Here is an 18,021-nt window from a genome sequence, read left to right as displayed (position 1 = left end):
CAAGAACTATTTAATTTTATAGGGGATTGTTAATAGTCTTTTATTGGTAACTGGGGCATTGGGCTGGCACTTGGAAGTCTGGGGTCAGTTCATAATTCTGCTGACCTGTCCCTTTGTATCGTGACTTCCTTGTCTTTATGGCAGAGCTGATGACGTGTGCCTGTCATTTGGCGAGGTTGCAAGAAGAGATTCATTAACGCCAGTGAGATGGTAATGTAGTCATGAAAATCATTTATCAAATAATGTGAAGGGCGAGAAGGAAAAGGGAAATTGTAGAGAAGACTGAAGGCTATCAGGGTGGCTAAGCTGCTTTGCTCGTCGTGCAGAGTTTGGTCAGTTCTCCCTCCGCAAAGGGTTTGGACCAGATGGTGCTGCTGCGTGCAGGGCTGATCCGGCTGCTTGAGAAGAAGAATCGGTTCCCCAGGCTCAGGGCTTGCGTGGAGCAGGGAAGGTGGGAGGTGAAGGGCAGCAGCCGCTGACGGAGAGCGCTGCCTCGTTGCAGCACCACTGGTTACAGCTCTTGGAAGTGTTTCCTTGTGACACAAGGAATAAATTGAAAACTCTACCCCCAAAACACAAGTAGAGGGCTGGACCAGCTTTATGCGTGCATATACGTACAGTGTGGCTGCTTGGATGGCATCTCTCTCTTCCTGCAGGTTGGGTTTCTCATTTTGCCTGTACTTGCAGCCACGCAGCCCTGCTACAGCCCGGGGATGCAGGAGAACCTCGGTCTCATGAAGGTGGTGCTGGTGTGTTTTGTACTGCTTCTCGTTCCGTTGTGTGCCTTCAGATCAGCGCTTTCGGTATGCAATGAGGAGTGAAAGACAGATTATGGAGTCACGTTTGATGAGGCTTAAAAGATGTTGCACTACATCACCTCCTATTTACAATCTGCCAAAACAGTTGGCTTAAGGACTCTGAGGTTGTTTTCTCCTTTTATTTACAAGCTTTTTGTGAAAACTGACTTACAATGCCCTCTGTCCAGTTTAAGGTTGTCACTGAGGTTTTGTGTTTTTTGAATAGGTGTCGACACACATTTTTCTTTATTATCTTCAAATATATCCATATATAGTTAATGTACTTGAAGGCTAACGATGTGTTATTTTTTTGGCCATATATAAAGCGATGTTTTACAACGTGTAAGGGTGCTCAAAAGCTAGTGTTCCCCAACAGATTCTCAGCCCCAGATGTAACACAGCCCTGTGCAGCATCGTGTAGCGCTGAGGCAAAGCAGAGAGAGGTGGCGCGTCCTTGTTGCATCCCTGTACGCTGGTTGGAAAGAGCGGCAGAGGGGACCGTGGATGGCCAGGTATTTTGAGACACAAAAGAGGCTGCAAAGCTAAAACTGGGAGAAAGAGATGGAAGCAGTTGGTGGGGAGTAGAGGGAGCAGTGCAAATAACGTGGGTTATTTCTGCCAGGTGACCCCGGGGGCATTTCTGGCTCAGGAAAATAAGCCGTGGTCCGTCTAAGCCAGGCCTTTACACTGGGCTGTCGTCTTTGCGGCCCCAAACGGAACCCGTGCAACGTGTCATCGTCCCTCCCGTGGCTCTCTCCCGGTCTGGCACGGCCCGCAGAACACAGGGAAGGGCTGAGCCGGGGTAATAGTGCCATCTCTTTTGTTCGGGGCGCTGCCACTCGCGCTCGCACATCCTTACCGCCGCCTGCTCCCTCGCCTGGCTGCTTTGTACCTAAGCAGTGGGAGCACCACCTCCGCTGGCTGCTGTGTGATGTTGTTTTCCGTTTCAAGCGGTGCTGTCAAAATTCCCATCTCTCGCCGAGCACCTTTTATTATTCACACCGCAAGAAGTTTTTGAAACAGGACGCGTGTTCCTCGATTCGTGATGCCCATTTAATATACATTTTTTTTTTTTGCCTTTGCACGGTGAAATGAAAGCGGCTGGCTTCGTTCTTCTGCCTTGTGAGAGGTGCGCTGTGATTTGCACGTGTTTGCAGCACGTTGCTCGCTGTTCCTGCAGTGCTGTGGGGGATTATTTAAAAAAGAAGATTTTTTTTTTTAAGGCTGAAGACAATGTAACATTTATGTGGAAGGCTGTACGAAAAACTTCTTGAAATGTGGATTAACTACGGCCCAGAACTTTGATGAAAAATACTCTGAAGAATGACCCGGTCCTGTGGGGAGATGTGGGAGCTGTAAGCAGCTTAGAGGAATGTTTTCCAAGCTGTGCTGATGGTTCGTGGCATGTTTTTGTGCGAGTGGCTTTCTGTGCCTCCGGATTTCTGTTTTCTTTTCTGTTGCGAGATCTGTAGGTGCAAGTCCCTCCGTGTTCAGGGCTAACTTGTGTCTGCTGGCTTAGCTAATGACGGGGCGGAGGATGGCACCGTGCAATCAGGTGCTGGAATCAAAATGGATTCATTTCTGTAGGTATCAGCCTCTAATGGCAGAAGTGCTTGCGTTTTAGTGGGACTTGAACACCCTGAACACCTTCACCATGTGCTGCAGCACGACTTCTGTCCGCGTCCCTGCCTCCCTCTCAATCTCCAACTGCTTTTTTCTGGGTGATGTGCAGGGACCTGGCTTCGGGCAGGACTCTGGATTTCTCTAACCAGCCCTTGAGGTTTCCCACCACTCGATGATTTGTCTTAAATAGTCATCAAGGAACTTCTGAACGTGAAGGACCTTAATTTGGTTGTGGTAGGAGGGAACGCAGGAGGCCAAGTGGCCTCCTCGGGGTCCCACTGTGGGTCGGTGCCGGAGCGGAGCCTGCACAAATCTTTCTGCCCTTCAGGCCCAAAGCACCGCGATAAAGAGGGCAGCTTTGTGCTTGAAATGTGTCGGGCGAAGGGCAGATTCAGGCCGACTCCTAGATCATCCAGTAGCCCTTACTTCATTCAGTGGAGACTTTCCAAAGCATCTGTGCGAGGATGCAGGCTGATGAATAAATGATGCTTTGGAAGCTGCAGTTCTAGGCCCTGTTCCCTGACCTTGATTTCAATTCTGGTGCTAAGCTGTAAGAATCGGAAACCGAGCAGTTTCCCCAAGTTGGAGGTAAAGCCTTGCCATCTTCCTGGGCGCTCGGTACTTTCACAGCTGGCCTGCCCTGCTGGGAAGGGGGCTCTCAGCCCGGGGAGTCACGCACCCCTGGATTTTGAGGGGTGCTCATCAGAGAATGCTCTCCTGTGCCCTGCTGCTGGCCTGGCCGTGGTGCGTTTCCTTACACATTATATGGTTGCAGCCTCTCCCGGTCATGCTCTTTGCTAACGGCTGAATGCAGAGTCATGAGAAATTCGTTTTTAATTTTGCCCCTGTTTTTGTAGCCCTGTTTCTGAGCTGGAGCAGTGCCCCAGAGGTACAGACATCCTTTGCAAAAAGACAAGTTTCTTTCCACAGCCACTGAATTTCGCCCTGCTGTGTGTGCCGTGAGTACATCTGCACCACGTAGCTGCGACCCAGACCCTTGCGAGGTTTTTCAGCCTTAACCCTCCTCCTCTTCTGACATGGAGACACCCTGAGCTGACGAGTCAGTGTTTGGTACAGGACCTAAGCGCCAAAGGGTTGCCAGAATCCTGCAGCTCTCCCGAGATATGATGGATCACCCCTCCAGTTTCCCTGGAACCGATAAGAAGGAGCTTCGTGCATGGCAGAAGGACAGAAGGTTGGCCTCGAGCTGGGCAGGCAGCCACAGGACCACGAGAGCTGACTTAACCCTGGCTTCGTGCAGGAGGGACGGCGAGTGTTGTAGTGTTTGGCAGAGGGTTTTGTTCCACGGCTGGGTGTGTCGATCGTGCTATAGTTGTGAGTAGCGTGTTCATTTTTGACAGGTTTTGTGGGAGCTGGCATACAGAAGTGCACGTGCAGGAGGCGAAGAGCTCTCAGTGCCGTTTGTGAGTAGCAACCCAAAAAGGAGAGCGCTGATCCCGCTCCGTGGCGTTGCCAGCGGCCTCAGCTGAAGTTTTAATTCTGCATTAAGGGTTCAAACTGAAATGTTAATCGGCTTGAGCGAGCCTCTATTTTTAGAGCTGCAGCCTTGGATTCCAGTGGAGTAGTTGCAGTTTCATGTGATCAGAAGGGTGAGAGGGGTTTTTTTGGGCTTTTTTTTCAGCACCAGACAAAGTGTGCACGTCCGCTGTCTGCTGCTGGGCTTGCTGTATGCGTTCTGCACTTTGCACAGTCCTTAAAGGAACTGCAGGCCTTTATTTATTTTCCTTAAGTCTTCTTAACAATCAAACCACGTTGGAAGCTGGGAGCTTCCAAAGGAAGAGTTGCTCTTGAGTGAGTTTAGGATCCAGGTGCGCCAAAGCAGTTAGCAGAATCCTACAAGTAGCTTCCCTTAGTACTGTAGCTTCCCTTAGTATTAACCGATTGCAGATGTGGGCTTCTGATTACTTACAGTTTTACTAACCTGAACAGCTCCTTTGGAAAAATGCTGCTCCGTACGTGGGATCAAGTTGCTTGGAGATACTCAGAAATGGAATAGACACGGCCCTGGGCAACCGGACCTGCTTTGGGCAGGAGGTGGGACTAGCTGACCTCTGAATTTCTCTTCCAGCCTACAAGATTCTGTGACGCTATGAATCAAAACTAATGTCTGAATCATCTCTTTAACGCTCCTTTGCGGTGGCTGGAGTCATTGAGCGTACATACGGAACAAATGGCTTAATTACTTCACCTGCTCTCCAAGGATCTCCCAGCGAGTCGTGAAAAGAAGTGAACGAAGCTGCCCTCTTCCAGTCCTCATCTGGAGAGAAAGCAGGGAGCAAAAGTCACCCAGCCAATTCTGGGGCTTGTCTCCTGTCGGCGTGCGTGATGCAAGCAAAATGCAAGTGGGTGCACTAACTACCAGCCCCAGTGCTTAATAGCTTGTTGTCTGAATGCTTGTGAAGCAGAGAATCGTTGGAGGTTTGTGGGGTTTGGTTAGTGTGCTTACGGTGGAGTCAGCATTTATTGTGAGGCAGCAAGGAGCTGGGCAGGGGGATGAGAGCAAGGTTAAGCCTGAGCAACCTTTGGTCCTAGGGCTAAAATCCTCTGAAGAGGATAAGGCAGGGGCAGGATCCTGGGAGGGCGACAGGGGTGTAAACCTGTCCCAGGGACAGGTGGGGGATCAGCAGGGGATCGAGAGTGGCTCTGGTAAAGGCACAGGCACCTATTTGTGCAGGGGAGGGTGGGAGCAGCCTCGGAGGATCCAGACACAATTCCAGGAAGCGAGAGGAAGGAGGGGCTGCTACCAGCCGTGATTGTTTCATTTAGTAATTAGGGCTTAAATCTCCTCTAAGGCAAATAAAGCAGAGGATGTGAGCTGCTGAGAACTGCTCCCTCCTCCCCTTCCCCGCACATCCCCACCCTTTTTGTGCATTCCCTTTCTCGAGTGCGGGCTGTGTCTGTGTGGGATTTGACAGCGGGGAGCTCTCTGGTGGTGCAGAGCAGGTGCCTGGGGGCTCGGGAATCACGGAATTGTAGGGGTTGGAAGGGACCTCCAGGGATCACTGGGTCCAACCTCCCTGCCAAAGCCGGTTCCCTACAGCAGGCTGCCCAGGGAGGCGTCCAGACGGACCTTGGGTATCTCCAGAGAAGGAGACCCCACAACCTCCCTGGGCAGCCTGTCCCAGCGCTCCGTCACCCTCACCGGGAAGAAGTTCTTTCGCACGTTGGTGCGGAACTTCCTGGGCTCCATTTTGTGGCCATTGCCCCTTGTCCTGGCCCCACAGAGCACTGAAAAGAGGCTGGCCAAATCCCTCTGTCTGCCACACTTCAGGAATCGAGGTATTGATCAGTGAAAGGGGCTGCCCCTTTAGGACCGATAATAATTTATAAAACAGTGATATTTGAAATGCGTGGCTGCTGCCACATTTGATGTTCTTGGCACTCCCCAGAGCAAGCTGGGAATTACAGCCTGTCGTTCTCTTGCCTCATAGCCCGGGGCTATATTTAGGAATTCAAGTTGCAACAGATCTGGAGTTGTTCCCCTCCGCTGCAGCAGCAGGCTTTGCCGGGGCAGAGCGCGTCCTGCTGGAAGTGGGGGCTGCTGTTCCTTCAGGAGCCGCTCCGTGCAATCTTGTAGGGATATCCTGACCGCCACTGGATGGGTCAGACTTAAAAAGCCCCCCAGGCCTTTCCCCTGGAGAGAACCCCACAACCACCGTGTTCTCGGTCCGTGACTTTTGCTGTTTCTTGAGCTTGATGCAAAGCTTCTGCATGAGGTTCCCGGGATGCAGTAAGTGGCATCTCCTGATTTCTTTAAAAAAAGGAGCTGCTGTCATTCAAAACACGCGCCTATCAAGATAAAATCATTGCAGCATCTTCATTCTCTGATCCCGGTGTTGGATCTTTGCTGGGTGCTCTCCCCAGGACTCTGAAACACAGAAGGGAAGGTCCGAGCTCAAGGCAGGGCGCTGGGGCTGGAGATCTGTGCAGTGCTGGAGTCCCCTGTCTGCATGCGGAGCTTGCAGCTCCAGAATTACAGGTCTGAGAGCTTCGGTGCCTTCCCAGAGGTTTTTAAAGCCCTGGATATCTGCTGGTTTCAGTGAAGTTACTCTTAATTGCCTCTTTAGAGTCTAGGTATAAATGAGTAAAAAATAACACTGACATTTGTGATCTGTTCCCTGTTGCCAGAAGGTGAAGGCAGGACAGATGCGTTAGGGGTTAAATGATTTTTTCCCAGTGATAGGACCAGGGTGAAGCCTGATACTGACCTGTGAGCCTTGAACACTGCAAGTACACGTGGAGAGAGACGAGAACATTCTTTCCTACTTAAAAAGAAAAAAAAAAAGTGAGAATACACGGATTGCGGTGGTGTTGTTTATCCCTACTTTTCCACAAGTAAGCTGAAAAGAAGCCGTCCGTTTGCTCTCCTCTCTCCTCCCTCCTATTTGTTTTTTTTTTTTTTCCTTTCTCCTAACACGACACCGTTCCGTGCGCGGCCGGTTGCTTTGTGGCTGTTGCGGTTTTCTTACACGGCAACAAGAAAGACAAAAACATAAATAAAGGAAAATGTGGTTACGGAACCACAGCTTTTTACTGAGCTTGCCTAGGCTTCAGGTTGGCTTTTCTCAAGCAGTGAGATGTCAAAACCAAGATGTCCCTGGGCAGGGACTCGAGGGCAGAGGTCTGTTTCTGCTACCAGTCTGCTGTCCGGCTCCATGTGAGCTCATCTCCTCGGCTTTTCTGCTCCGAAAACTTGTCCAAAAGCTCCCCTGGTAGCTGGAGCCCGCAGGTAAATGGGAGGTTTGGGGTGTTCGAGGCAGCAGGACAGCCTCACACCTGGAGCATGCCTGCTCTTTTTAGGTGAGTGACTTCCCGAGCCACTTCTCCCCAGCATGGGGATTCATAAATCTGGGTTTCAGCCCTCCTTGGGCCCTTGCTTGCAGGATGAGAAGAAGCCCCACGTGTCCCGCTCGAAGGCAGGCAGCAGCAGCGGCGGCTGAGATGTCCGCACAGGGCTTCAGGCTTCGGCGCTTGCTGCGGGGGGCGTGCGGGGCCCTGGGGGCGTCCTGGGGCTGGGCTTAGAGCTTGCTCCAATTTGAGAAAATTGAGAAGATCGAGAAAAAGGCTTTAGAAAAGGCTTGTCCTTCAGGGCTGCTTTCGAGGCAGAAGTGATACTGGACTGGATGAGAGGAGGGATGGGAACGGAGCCCTGTGTGACGGTGACTGTGCCGATATTACAAAGGGTGATGTCTGTGCCCTGCGGAAGCCAAACGGGGAGCTGACTGCCCAACAACTCATCTCTTTCTCCTTGCCAGCTACCGAAGTGTTGTAACCAGCACCGTGCACCATTCCTGGCCTGCCTCGTGGGCCGGCATCGACACAAGGGAGCGAATCGGCCGTGGCACCGACCCGGAGCTGAGTCACCCTGCGCAGCTGGCCCCGAGCTCCCGTCTGGGTTTCTCAGCTGTGAGGCAAATGCGAAACGAAACGGCTGGGCTGTGACAATGAAGCAGCCCAGCTGTTTGACCGAGTCCTGGTGTCAGAATTTCCGAATTAGCCGCCTTCAGGAGTTCGGATTTGAAATGCAATAATAAAACACGCGTCGAAAGCAGCAGGCTGGTTCCTGAAACGGTGGCGCTCTTAAAATCTCCCCTTCTCGCGGTCTCTGCAGAAGCCTCCAGCAGTGTCTGCTTTTTCTCTAAACACAAAAACCACTTTCTGAGGGCTCCTGGCCTTGTATAATTGAGGGAAGTTTGTTAAGGAAGCTGATGCAAACGCAGGGTTTTCTTAATCTTAATCTCTGCAGCTTGAAGTGGGACCTCTCCAGCCTGAAGCAGCAGTCGGAAAAACCACGGCTGGAGGAGCCCTGCTGAGAGCTGACGTTTGTGATCGTTTCAGAGGCAGAAGCTGGCTCTGGGGGGCTTGCTGCGAAGGCAGCAGCTAATCACCGCCCGTAGCACCGAGGGTTTGAACCTGCTCTTTTCATCTGGCTGCTTCCAAAGGGTCTCCGTGGCCTGGACGGGATTTGGAGCCCGTGCAGCCTCGTGCAGGAGAGCTGTGGGCTCCCTTGGCCTCCAGCAAGATAGAGATCTCGCAGGCTGGAAACCTGATTGCTTCCTGAGAGGATGAGCGAGCAGTGAATTGCTGGAAGAATTCAGAATATCTCGTTGCGGCTATAAATAGACCGCGTGGTTCTGCCTGGCTGAGGGACTGGAGGCGAGGTTGGTAAACGCGGGCCGTGCTGGTTACGGCGCTGGTTTGGAGAACGGGAGCGTCCGACGTAGCTTCAGCTGCTGAAGTGGAAGCTCGGAATTAAGGGGAATAAGACGGGAACGTCCCTGTTCCCTTGGTGGTTGGGTCGTCTGTACCTGGGGGGTCGGCCCCGGCCGTGACCAACCTCAGACCGTGGAACACGGCCAGTCCTGAGACAGTGACCACAGCAAGCGGCCTCAGAGGTGAAACCTTTATGAAAAACCTGGTGCTAGCAAGACAAATCTCTGATTTTATTGCCCTTAATTGTAAGGGGTTGAGTTCTGGATTTAGGTTTCATAAGGACTAATCTGGGCTTGACCCAGTTTGGCTGATACTACCTTTTTTTTTTTTTTTTTTTTTTGGTATTCTTATGACTTTGTATTCTTAGGGCTCACGCAGCTGCTTCTCTGTGCCCCGCGTTTTTGGGTGGGCTGGAGGGTGGACGTCGGCAGCTACAGAGCTCATCACGTAACCCTTTTGGCTAGCATTTGTCAAACGTTTGCTTCTGTCTCTGTGAAGTTTTCTTGTTCCACTTGAGGGAAGCCTTCGGCAGAAGACAGGTGAATGCTGTGACTGCGGCCGCTGCAAGGAGCCAACCTGGAGCCTACCCCGTAGCAGCTGAATTAACGCTCCCAGTGCCTCGTTAGTGACTGCGGGCACCTTCTGTGGTGCACAGAGATACTGGCGTCGCGTCTGTTTGAAGAGGAGTGGGTGGCAGAGGGAGCTCAGTGCTTGACTGTGCCCATGGCAGGAGCCAGCTCAACGTTTGGGACCGTTCGGGAGCAGGAGCAAGAGGGGCGCACAAGGGTGGGGGGAGAGCTCGAGTTAGCAAAGGTGTCTGAGACGTTTGTGGCTGAGATGCTGCTCTGCTGGCCAGGAGATGAGGCTTCAGCTTGACCACAACGCCTTCAGTTCCTCGGGGCTGCGGTTTGGCTCCGGAGCCGCTCGGGGCTGGAGGCCGGAGGCTGGAGGCTGGAGGCTGTCCTTGCCAGCAGAGGGGCCTTAAAGCGCGGGCTCTCAGCTCCGACACAGGGGCTGCTTAGCACAGTGCCCTTTTAATCGCCATCAGAGCTTAAAAGGGTGGAGAAAATGATTGAAGTTATTTTTGTGCCTTCCAATTTGGGATGGTTATTTGGAAAGCTACCCGTCCACCCTTTATTTTTGCTTGCTTCCTTTGCTCTAATAGTGCCTTACCTGTTAAATACAGAAGACTTGCTGACACCAATGTTTAATAAAAATTTGCGTTTTTCCTGGACCATCTAAGAAACCCTTCGGATCCGATACCATGTCAAACTCCTGACTTTCTTCCTATCTTTTTTTCAGGGTGGTGAAGGAGGAGATCTCAGACGACAATGCAAGGCTGCCTTGCTTCAACGGAAGAGTGGTGTCCTGGGTACGTTGCTTCGGGTCTCTGTGTATGTATATGTCGTCTGACACAGCGGCAGGGTAGTTGGTACGTGGATCCCGATGGTCAGAAGCGTCTTGCTTTCTAATGCACGAGCTTAACTTGAGCCCTCCTGCGTACCCCAACGTGTACCGAGTGTTAAGCACTTAGATTTTGTATTCAGTTGAGATCCTAAAAACCAGGAGACTGTTCTCCCTTCAGCCTGTACTCCCTTAAAAGACAGTTGTCGCTGAGAAATGCATTCAGAGGAACAGCTACTGGTTTTTTGTAGGACCTGCGTACCTTGTTTTTTTGCTTCTGTGCTCCAGCGATTTGACTCAGCAGCAACAGCTGACTAATAACGAGTAGCTCGTAGATCTGACCACGTATTGCCACCCAGCTAAGTGCCTCGGCTGGAAAACCGATGAGTGTTTCAAACCGATTGTCATGCTGGTGTAAATGAACGCAGGGGATCTGTCTGCCCGCCCCCCACAAGGGAGGGGAGATCCCCACGTGCCGTGCCCCACGGAGGAGCAAATCAGGTGTCGGGAGGAATCTTCGTTCTCTGGAATAAAATAATTGGTATTAGGGAATAAAAGCAGCGTTTAATCAAATAAAAAACCAGGTCTTGTCTTGAGACCTGATGGTGCTGGTGGAGTCCCGTGGGAGGCAGTGCAAGGTTTGTTCTCCGTGAGGTTCTTGGCTGGTGGCCGCTGTCCTGCGGCAGCAGGGCATCCCGTGGTGCTGGCTTCTTCAAGTCGTTGCTGAGCAGGCGTGCTCGTGGTACCAGGCCCTTTTTTCTTTAACCGAGGGGCTGGTGAAGGTTTGAGGAGCCCAGTGCTGCAGAACGCGCTGCTTCCAGGACGTGTGTGAGCTACAAACGCTGGTGGTGCTGGTTTTGTCTTCGGTTCAAGGGCTGCTGGGTGCTGTAGCAAGGTGTTCGCGCTGTGTGGGAATGGGCTTTGTGTGTAATTAATCCCGAAAGCTCCATATAGAAAAAGGCCATGAAGTTATCATTTATGTCGCCGTAGTGTGAGCGCAGCATCTGGTTTAAAAGCAAAAGGATCGAAATGAAGCAGTGGCTCTTATCGAGGAGCAAACTGATCCCGAGAAGCCCTCGCCTCCTTCTCAGCGTGCAACACTTGGGCTGTATTTACTCCTCAGTGTCGTTCCCCTCCTGTTTCTTCCCCTTTCTCCCACGCTGTGACCTGAGGGGCACCAATGCAAACATCAGGCTGGTGCTCGGATCGCCTTCTGCATGCCCGAGCCGGGTCTCTCTTCCCCCCAGCACACTCAGAGGCACGGCTCTGTTTGTTTTCGTCGGTGCGGGCTGGTTAGAGGCTGGGTCTTTTGCACTGGTGATTCAGCCCCCTGATGATTCAGCCCGAGCTCCTCTACCCGATGGTGGCGGCTCTTCTGCGCAGCAAAACAGGCCTCAGGTTGTTCCAACAAGGGACAGCGCTTCTGGAGTTTGAGGAAAAACAAACCCTAACCCCAAACTATTCCACATGAATAAGGATGTGGATTATTTCATTCTGTTTTACATCCCAATTGTTTAACTTCTTCCTCCTTCCTCCTCCCCTTCCAACCAAAAACCCGATGTGAGCCACAGCCCGAGGGCATTTGATCTCAAGTTGAGAGATGAATTCTTTTCCCAGATTCTTAAATAACATGAAATATGAAAATATATGCCTTTTTCTCTGTTTTCCGCCTGAAAAACAGGAGAGAATAAAGAACAGTAAAATCAGAACGAGGGGAAAATGTATGCAAGCGCCAAATGTTATGTTTCAATTCTGCGGTTGTTACTGTCTTAGGTTCAGAGAAACATTACAATTTCTGGAACGCATTTAAGGGTGAATTCAATTTTCTGATTGTGATTCCCGTTCCGGGATAGGTTACTGGCTGCTTGCCAAATGCAGAGAAATGTGTAATCCTTGCTCCTAGGACTTGCACCTTGTCTCATATCTTTCCCCACCCATTCTTGTGTGAAATTCGGTCTGCTGCTATCTGGTTTTTATGTCGCAGGTTTGCTTGGAGGCTGCATCCAGGGTTGATGTCTGTGTTTCTTTCTCCTTGTGCCATGTGCATGTGCATGGTGGGAGACGCAGCTGCTGCTCCAAAGACCTCAGCCTTCCATTTTCTTTGTATTTCTTGACTTTTTGCTATTTCCACCTTATAGGTAGGAACTGAGACACACAAGCTTTCTGTGGTTTTTCTTTCTTTCCCTGCAAGGTCATGTAGGAAGTCTTCTGCGGCTGACAGCAGCTCTCTCAGAGGCTGATGACTTAATCTTAAAATCCTCCTCCTTGTGCACAGGTAGTATGGATGGATAAACTGCTTCAAAAGGCTTCTCTTCCCTCCTTTTCCATCCATCAGCTTGTTTCTAAATTTAAACGCGCACCCCAGTAGCAGGGATTCAGGTTGCAGCTCCCTTCTCAGAGCTCATTTGGAGCACCTTTTGCAGATGATGTTGACAAGAGCTTCTGTTCCCTCTGCTCAGCAGTCAGCTGAAACATCTGTGTCTGACCTGCATTACCAATCGCAAATTACTTTTTCCACGCTAAAACCCATAAAATCGTGGCGCTTATTTGCCTCTGTTTGCTGCTAATTATTGGGGGAATTTTATGTAAATCTTGCTGTAAGTTAATTGTTCGCAGTTTGGATCCCTTTCATATCCTATGCAGTGGAACTTAACAGTTAATTGCGTCCGTATATTTCAGGGCAAGCAAAGTTGGTTTTTACCTCTCGGAAAAAAAACACATTTTGGGCAGGGCTGCTTCCTTGTTCGGTTTCCAGCCCGAGGGACCTGAGCTTTCCTCGTCTTCCTTGCTAGAAAATGTGCAGCCATCGTGAAAGGATCCAAGCCGGTAGCAGACAGCTTGGATTCTTTCTCAAAGCCATCTGTGATAATTGTCATCCTCGCTGCAAATTGCTGCGATGTGTGTATGTATTTCACTTCCAGACAACATATTTAAAATCGGAACATGAGGCGCACCCGCTGCAGCTCAGCTCTCTCCTCCCCCTGGCTCCTCTCTGCACTGATGCAGTGACTGCTTTGAAGTTTACAAGATGACTGACGTTTGGAAATCTGAGTTTCATCTTTTTTAATAACATTTGAATCCTTCTATTTGTCATAGCTCGCAACTTTGATCTTGGTGTCATAGGCAGGACTGATTTTCATAGGGGAAAATGTTCAAGGGAGGATCTGCAAGTCTTCAGCTGCTGCTGACTTTTGCTGCCCTGGGAACTCGACGCACGCTTAGATGAGCACTGGGTTGGAGTCGCTGCTCCCAGGGAGACATCTGGACCTCCTCCCCAGTCCCCCTGTGTCCTGCTTGTTTTTCTTACACGTTGTCCTTTTGATTTTGGGGTGGTTTTTTTGGATCACTGATTTGGGGTGGAGGGCTGCTGCTTACTAGGTTTATAGTTTGCCTTTTCGGTGGTGGACCATTAAGATTCTCCAAAATACAGAGACTGTCGTTAGTTCTATGTCCCAGTCCTTCATCCAGTAGTTATTAGTTACAGCCTTCGCTGCTTCCTGGGCAAGATTTAGCAGCCACTGTGACGGTGGGGCCTCGGCTGGAAAAGCAGCCAGCACTCAGGACGATGGAATGAACTGAATCGGCCGCCGCAATGAGTTCCACGCTTCCTTATTAACTGCCTCCATGTGAGCCGCACAGAAGACGTCCACATTTCCCTCCGAAGCACAGTCCTTTGGCGTGCAGCTGGTGCACAGCCCGCAGGCGCGCTCCTGAGCAGCACGGCGTAGGCAAAGGAGCGCAATAAAATGCTACGGCCAGTCGGGGCTGCGGGGGGAAGCTCGGTGGGGGAAATAACAGTTGCCAGGGCTGGCTTCTGCCCAGGAGCTGGGGATAACGCCGCTTTTCTTGGGGAAACGCGGTGAGAAGCCTGGATGTGGCAGTCCCGGAGTGCGTTATCTTCTCCGTTCAAAGCGGTGTGACCTTGGAGCTTTTTATTCCTACCATAGCTCTCCAGAGGAAAGGACACAGCTTGTCCTAAAGCTGGTAGGAAGCTTAATGCTCTACGGAGCATTTAATTTGTTGTAGGAAGAGTCGAGCACATACCTAACGCCGCCAAGCAGGGACGCGCGTGCAGCCAGGGCCGTTGCAGCGAGGTGAGTTCAGGGAAGGAGGCTGCACCCCCCAAATCCCTCCCCTTCTGCAGGCACCATCAGACTCTCATCAAATCCAAGGCATTTCGCAGTGTGCCTGGAAAGGGGCAGGGCTGCTACTTCGCTACGGAGGCTCCAGCTGAGTCCAGTTTCTGCTGGGCTTGGTGCTACGCTGCCTTTCTGATTGCTGGGGTGTTCGGGGAAAATCAGCCAGATAGTGCAATCTTAAGAATTGGGCTGCATGTCCTGTCTTCTACTGCATGTTTTCTTTTCTGGCACAACAAAAGTGTTCTTAATGCTCGTCGCAGTGTTTTTGTGAACGTGGTCTGCAGCCGTCCAGATGTGCGTTTTTAGCCCAGTGCTGTTGAGCACAGCTCGGTGAGTCAGGAGCGAGGGCTCTGATGAAGGGCGAGTGCTCCGGCTGTCACCTGCCGTGGATCTGGACAGCCCGTGTTTGGTTTTAACAACTTAATTGCTTCCAGATCTCTCGCTTAAGTCTCTGAAGTCAGGTCCTCCTGCAGCACCTCCCAGATCCCGTTATCACGAGCAGGATCGCGTTGGGCAACCCACCTAACCCTTACGCTCCTGTTTGTTTTGGGTTTTCTTCGTTTGTTTGTTTGCTTTCATTCCTCGGGGGCAGATTTGCACCCCAAAGGATGCGTCTAAATCGCAGTCAGCGGATTCGGGTCTGAGGTGAGGCGTTCCCAGAGCGCAGCCAAAAGATGGGTTCCCTCTTCCCTTTGTGCTGGTGCTAGCACGGGGTGAGGCTGGCCGCCCGCTAATCCCGCTGCCGGTCGGTGAGGAGGGGGCACCCAGCGCCTTGTCCCTGGGGAATCGCAGCCCAGCCTGGTCTGCAGGGACGGATGCGGTTTAGATTATGTGCAGATCTTGCCTACGCTCCGTTTCTTCGCTTCTTTTTATCCCCTGGTTTGATTTTGTTGCTGAAAGCATTTGCCCGGAGATTCCACATTTATGGCGTGTGCTCGTAGGAATAACGCACCGGTCCCCTCCTGTACCCTCCCCTCTTCTCCTCCATCCCCTTCTTTAACAGCTAGCGTCTGTCTGACGACCATGCTACAATCAGTCTTTGGTAAATTAACCGATCACAACCGGAATCCCTTGCACAGGGCTGGCTCTTCACGGCTAAAAAGGGAGGGAGGCCGAGCCCTCGCTGCCTCTTACTCAAAGGTAATGATCTACGTCGGTCCTTGAGCATTTACTTAATTAAAGGCCTTATAATCATATTGTTCAGAGCGACTCGGCAAAGGGATTAGGTGGCTCAGGGGACGGTAATTGGATGTAAACCTTTTCACCTCCAGGCCACGAGTTCAGGGCTGACTTCTGGTGGCCATGGACAGCGAGGGGAGCGTGTGGCCAGCGGGCTGTGAGTGAGTGAAGGAATCGCTTTTAGCCTCCTTTCTGCTTTGCAGGGTTTGTTCCCCCATTCTTACCGAAACATTCGACATATAGTGAGGGAAGGAACTAGATGAGGATGTGCAAAGTCTGCGTGTGCTTTCAGGACTCCTCCTGTGCGAGGCGAGCAAGTTGCTTCCTTCAGCCTCGATCTGTCCCCAGCGCAGCGGTGCCAGCGGCGCTGCTTCCCCATCCTCGCCGCCTCCTTGCCCTCCTGTTTGAAGCCTGGGCAGCCCTCGGTGGCCTTTCCTGCACAGGCTTAATGCAACACTGATATTTAAACGCTGATATTTTAAACGTTTTTAAACACTGATATTTAAAATTTAGTTTTCGGGTGGTGGAGTTCTGTTTTCGCTTCAGGCCAAACCCTCGTGTTGGTCATCTGCCTTCGCAATTTGGGTAGGGGAGGACAGATTGTTAGGCTTTCTAATAACAGCAAACAAGCAACATTTTTAGGAGGTGAAGCTGCATTAGAAGTGGAACAGAATTACCCCATTTTGTTTGCAGAGAGAAGTTAAAAGGAATCCAGGAGCAGTGCGCCTTGGCTGGTTTTCTGCGTTGATGCTTTATGCAGTGTTTGGTCCTTGGGCCCCAGGATTCACGTTTCATTTATGCACGTTAATTCTTCTGATCTACATTCCGCAAAATCGATAGTGTTCTGCCTTTCTGCGTTAGGAAACTGAGGCACAGATGCTGATTTTCGTATCAGAAATTTACTGAATTATTGACAGCAAAAGTGTACATTCAGCTAGGATTTTTTTCCAGCATTAGTAGGATTTTGAGAAAATTGATGCAGAAAGCCACTTTCACCCAGGTGTGTAACAGGATCGTTCAACACAAAGCATCTCTAGCCTTGTTTTTGGGAAAAAAATTACAGAAAAGTAATAAATTAAGTGGATGGAGTCAGGTCTTACTAAAATGTAAGAGCCACTGTCAATCAGGTTATTATTATGAGCTCCAAATGAGGAGGGTGGGGATAGGGAGACAGACTCGTTCTTCTTTCTCTCGTCTATTTATCTGCTAATTAGAGATGTCACAAGAGGCCTGCTGACTGGAGATGGCCGTGCTGTCCTGCGTTTATTGGAAGTGAGACCGAGTCTAGAAAGCCTCTCGTGTGCCATGTCCGTCCCTCGGACCCAGTACCCAGCAGCCTCCCTCGTAGTAACTGAGGATGTTTTCAGGTCGTTGTGAGTTACCAGATTTTGAATTTTCCACATTTGAGGGTCCTTGTCTAAGAAGTCGTAGTACTGGGGCATCGTGCTGTCCAGTCTCAGGTTTGGGTTTTTATTTTTGTCAGGGCTAAACCGGGCTGAAAGCGCAGCATTGCAACGTGCGTGCATTTTGCAAGGAATGCTGACGATTTGCATGCTTAGGAAACTCCGAGGGTGCTGTAACGACAAGTGACATGCACACGTGCACTCCCTGCCCCGAGTGCTCGCTTGTTCCGAGAGGAGGAAAACCTCCGTGGTGTTCCCTGCGTATCCTGGCTGATGGAGTTCCCGTGCTGAGGCTGAATGTAGCCTGATTTTGTGGAAGATTGGCAGGAATCCATCCAAGTAGGCACTGAGCACTTCCTTTCCTCTCTTAGATAATCACAGAGTGCACAGCAAAGCAGTGGCTGACCACCGGTCGGAGCGGAGAAACTCGTACAAATGTGTGTAATTCTCTTTTTCTCTCTTGACAGCTGGTCCTGGCTGAAAGCTCCCACTCCGACACAGGCTCGCAGTGCACCGAGAGCCACGCAGACCTTCCGCCTCCCATCGAGAGAACAGGTGGCATCGGAGACTCCCGGCCTCCGTCCTTCCAGTAAGAGCAAGTTGTCTTTTTTTCCTTATTTAAACCAAAAAAACACAGTTCCTGTCTGTTTCTTGCCCACATTCCTCCTTGCTTCTGCAAGCCGACCATTTATTGGTACTGTTAGGAAAATAGTGTACTTGGTAGAACTGAGGAGTTAAAAGGGAGGTGGGAAGAAAAGGAATCCGTCACTGTTGGAATGAAATATATATCCTACGTGTCTTCTGTGTTCCTAAACCTTACACACACCGACCCCATACATTGCTAAACTTCAAGCAGTTCAAGTTCTGAATTTCACCACTTACCGTTATTTTAAAACGTGGTGAATGCGGAGAGAGACTTTGAACCGTGAATCAAGAAGCAGAAAATAATGTGAGCTGATGCACAGTGACTAAAAGTGATGGATATTCAAGCTTCCGCAAGGGCTGGTACAGCGCTGGAGCGCCCACATCAGAGCAGAAACCAACGTTCCTGTCTCCTGTGCTAGCTGCCAGAAAGCTCTGCTTATTTTTTTCTCCACGGATAACCAGATGGTGGTATTCTCTGAGGCTTTCGTGCATCTGTTGTAAATTTGGCGTTAATGTCCAGAAGCCCTCTTTCTCTATGTATAGTAAATAAATCTGCCCCATCTTTCCTACGGCATGAAAAGTGGCATTTGCTTAGCT

At 50.7% G+C, this 18,021-nt stretch overlaps 1 protein-coding gene across 3 annotated transcripts in view; it reads left to right on the top strand.

Moving 5' to 3' along the window:
• The window catches only part of DVL1 (dishevelled segment polarity protein 1), an 83,705-nt gene that overhangs the window by 25,773 nt on the left and 39,911 nt on the right, over positions 1-18,021 (top strand). For all 3 annotated transcript variants that reach the window (XM_080563885.1, XM_080563884.1, XM_080563886.1), the window contains exons 2-3: positions 9,957-10,026; positions 17,247-17,368. In XM_080563885.1, the coding sequence (XP_080420011.1) occupies positions 9,957-10,026; positions 17,247-17,368 (192 nt within the window). The remainder of the gene's footprint in view (positions 1-9,956; positions 10,027-17,246; positions 17,369-18,021) is intronic.

The sequence above is a fragment of the Anser brachyrhynchus genome (genome assembly GCF_964034855.1).
Source record: "Anser brachyrhynchus genome assembly, chromosome: 21".
Lineage (NCBI taxonomy): Eukaryota > Metazoa > Chordata > Aves > Anseriformes > Anatidae > Anser > Anser brachyrhynchus.
Note: the sequence above shows the minus strand (reverse complement) of the source record. Positions and strands in the feature narration are given on the sequence as shown.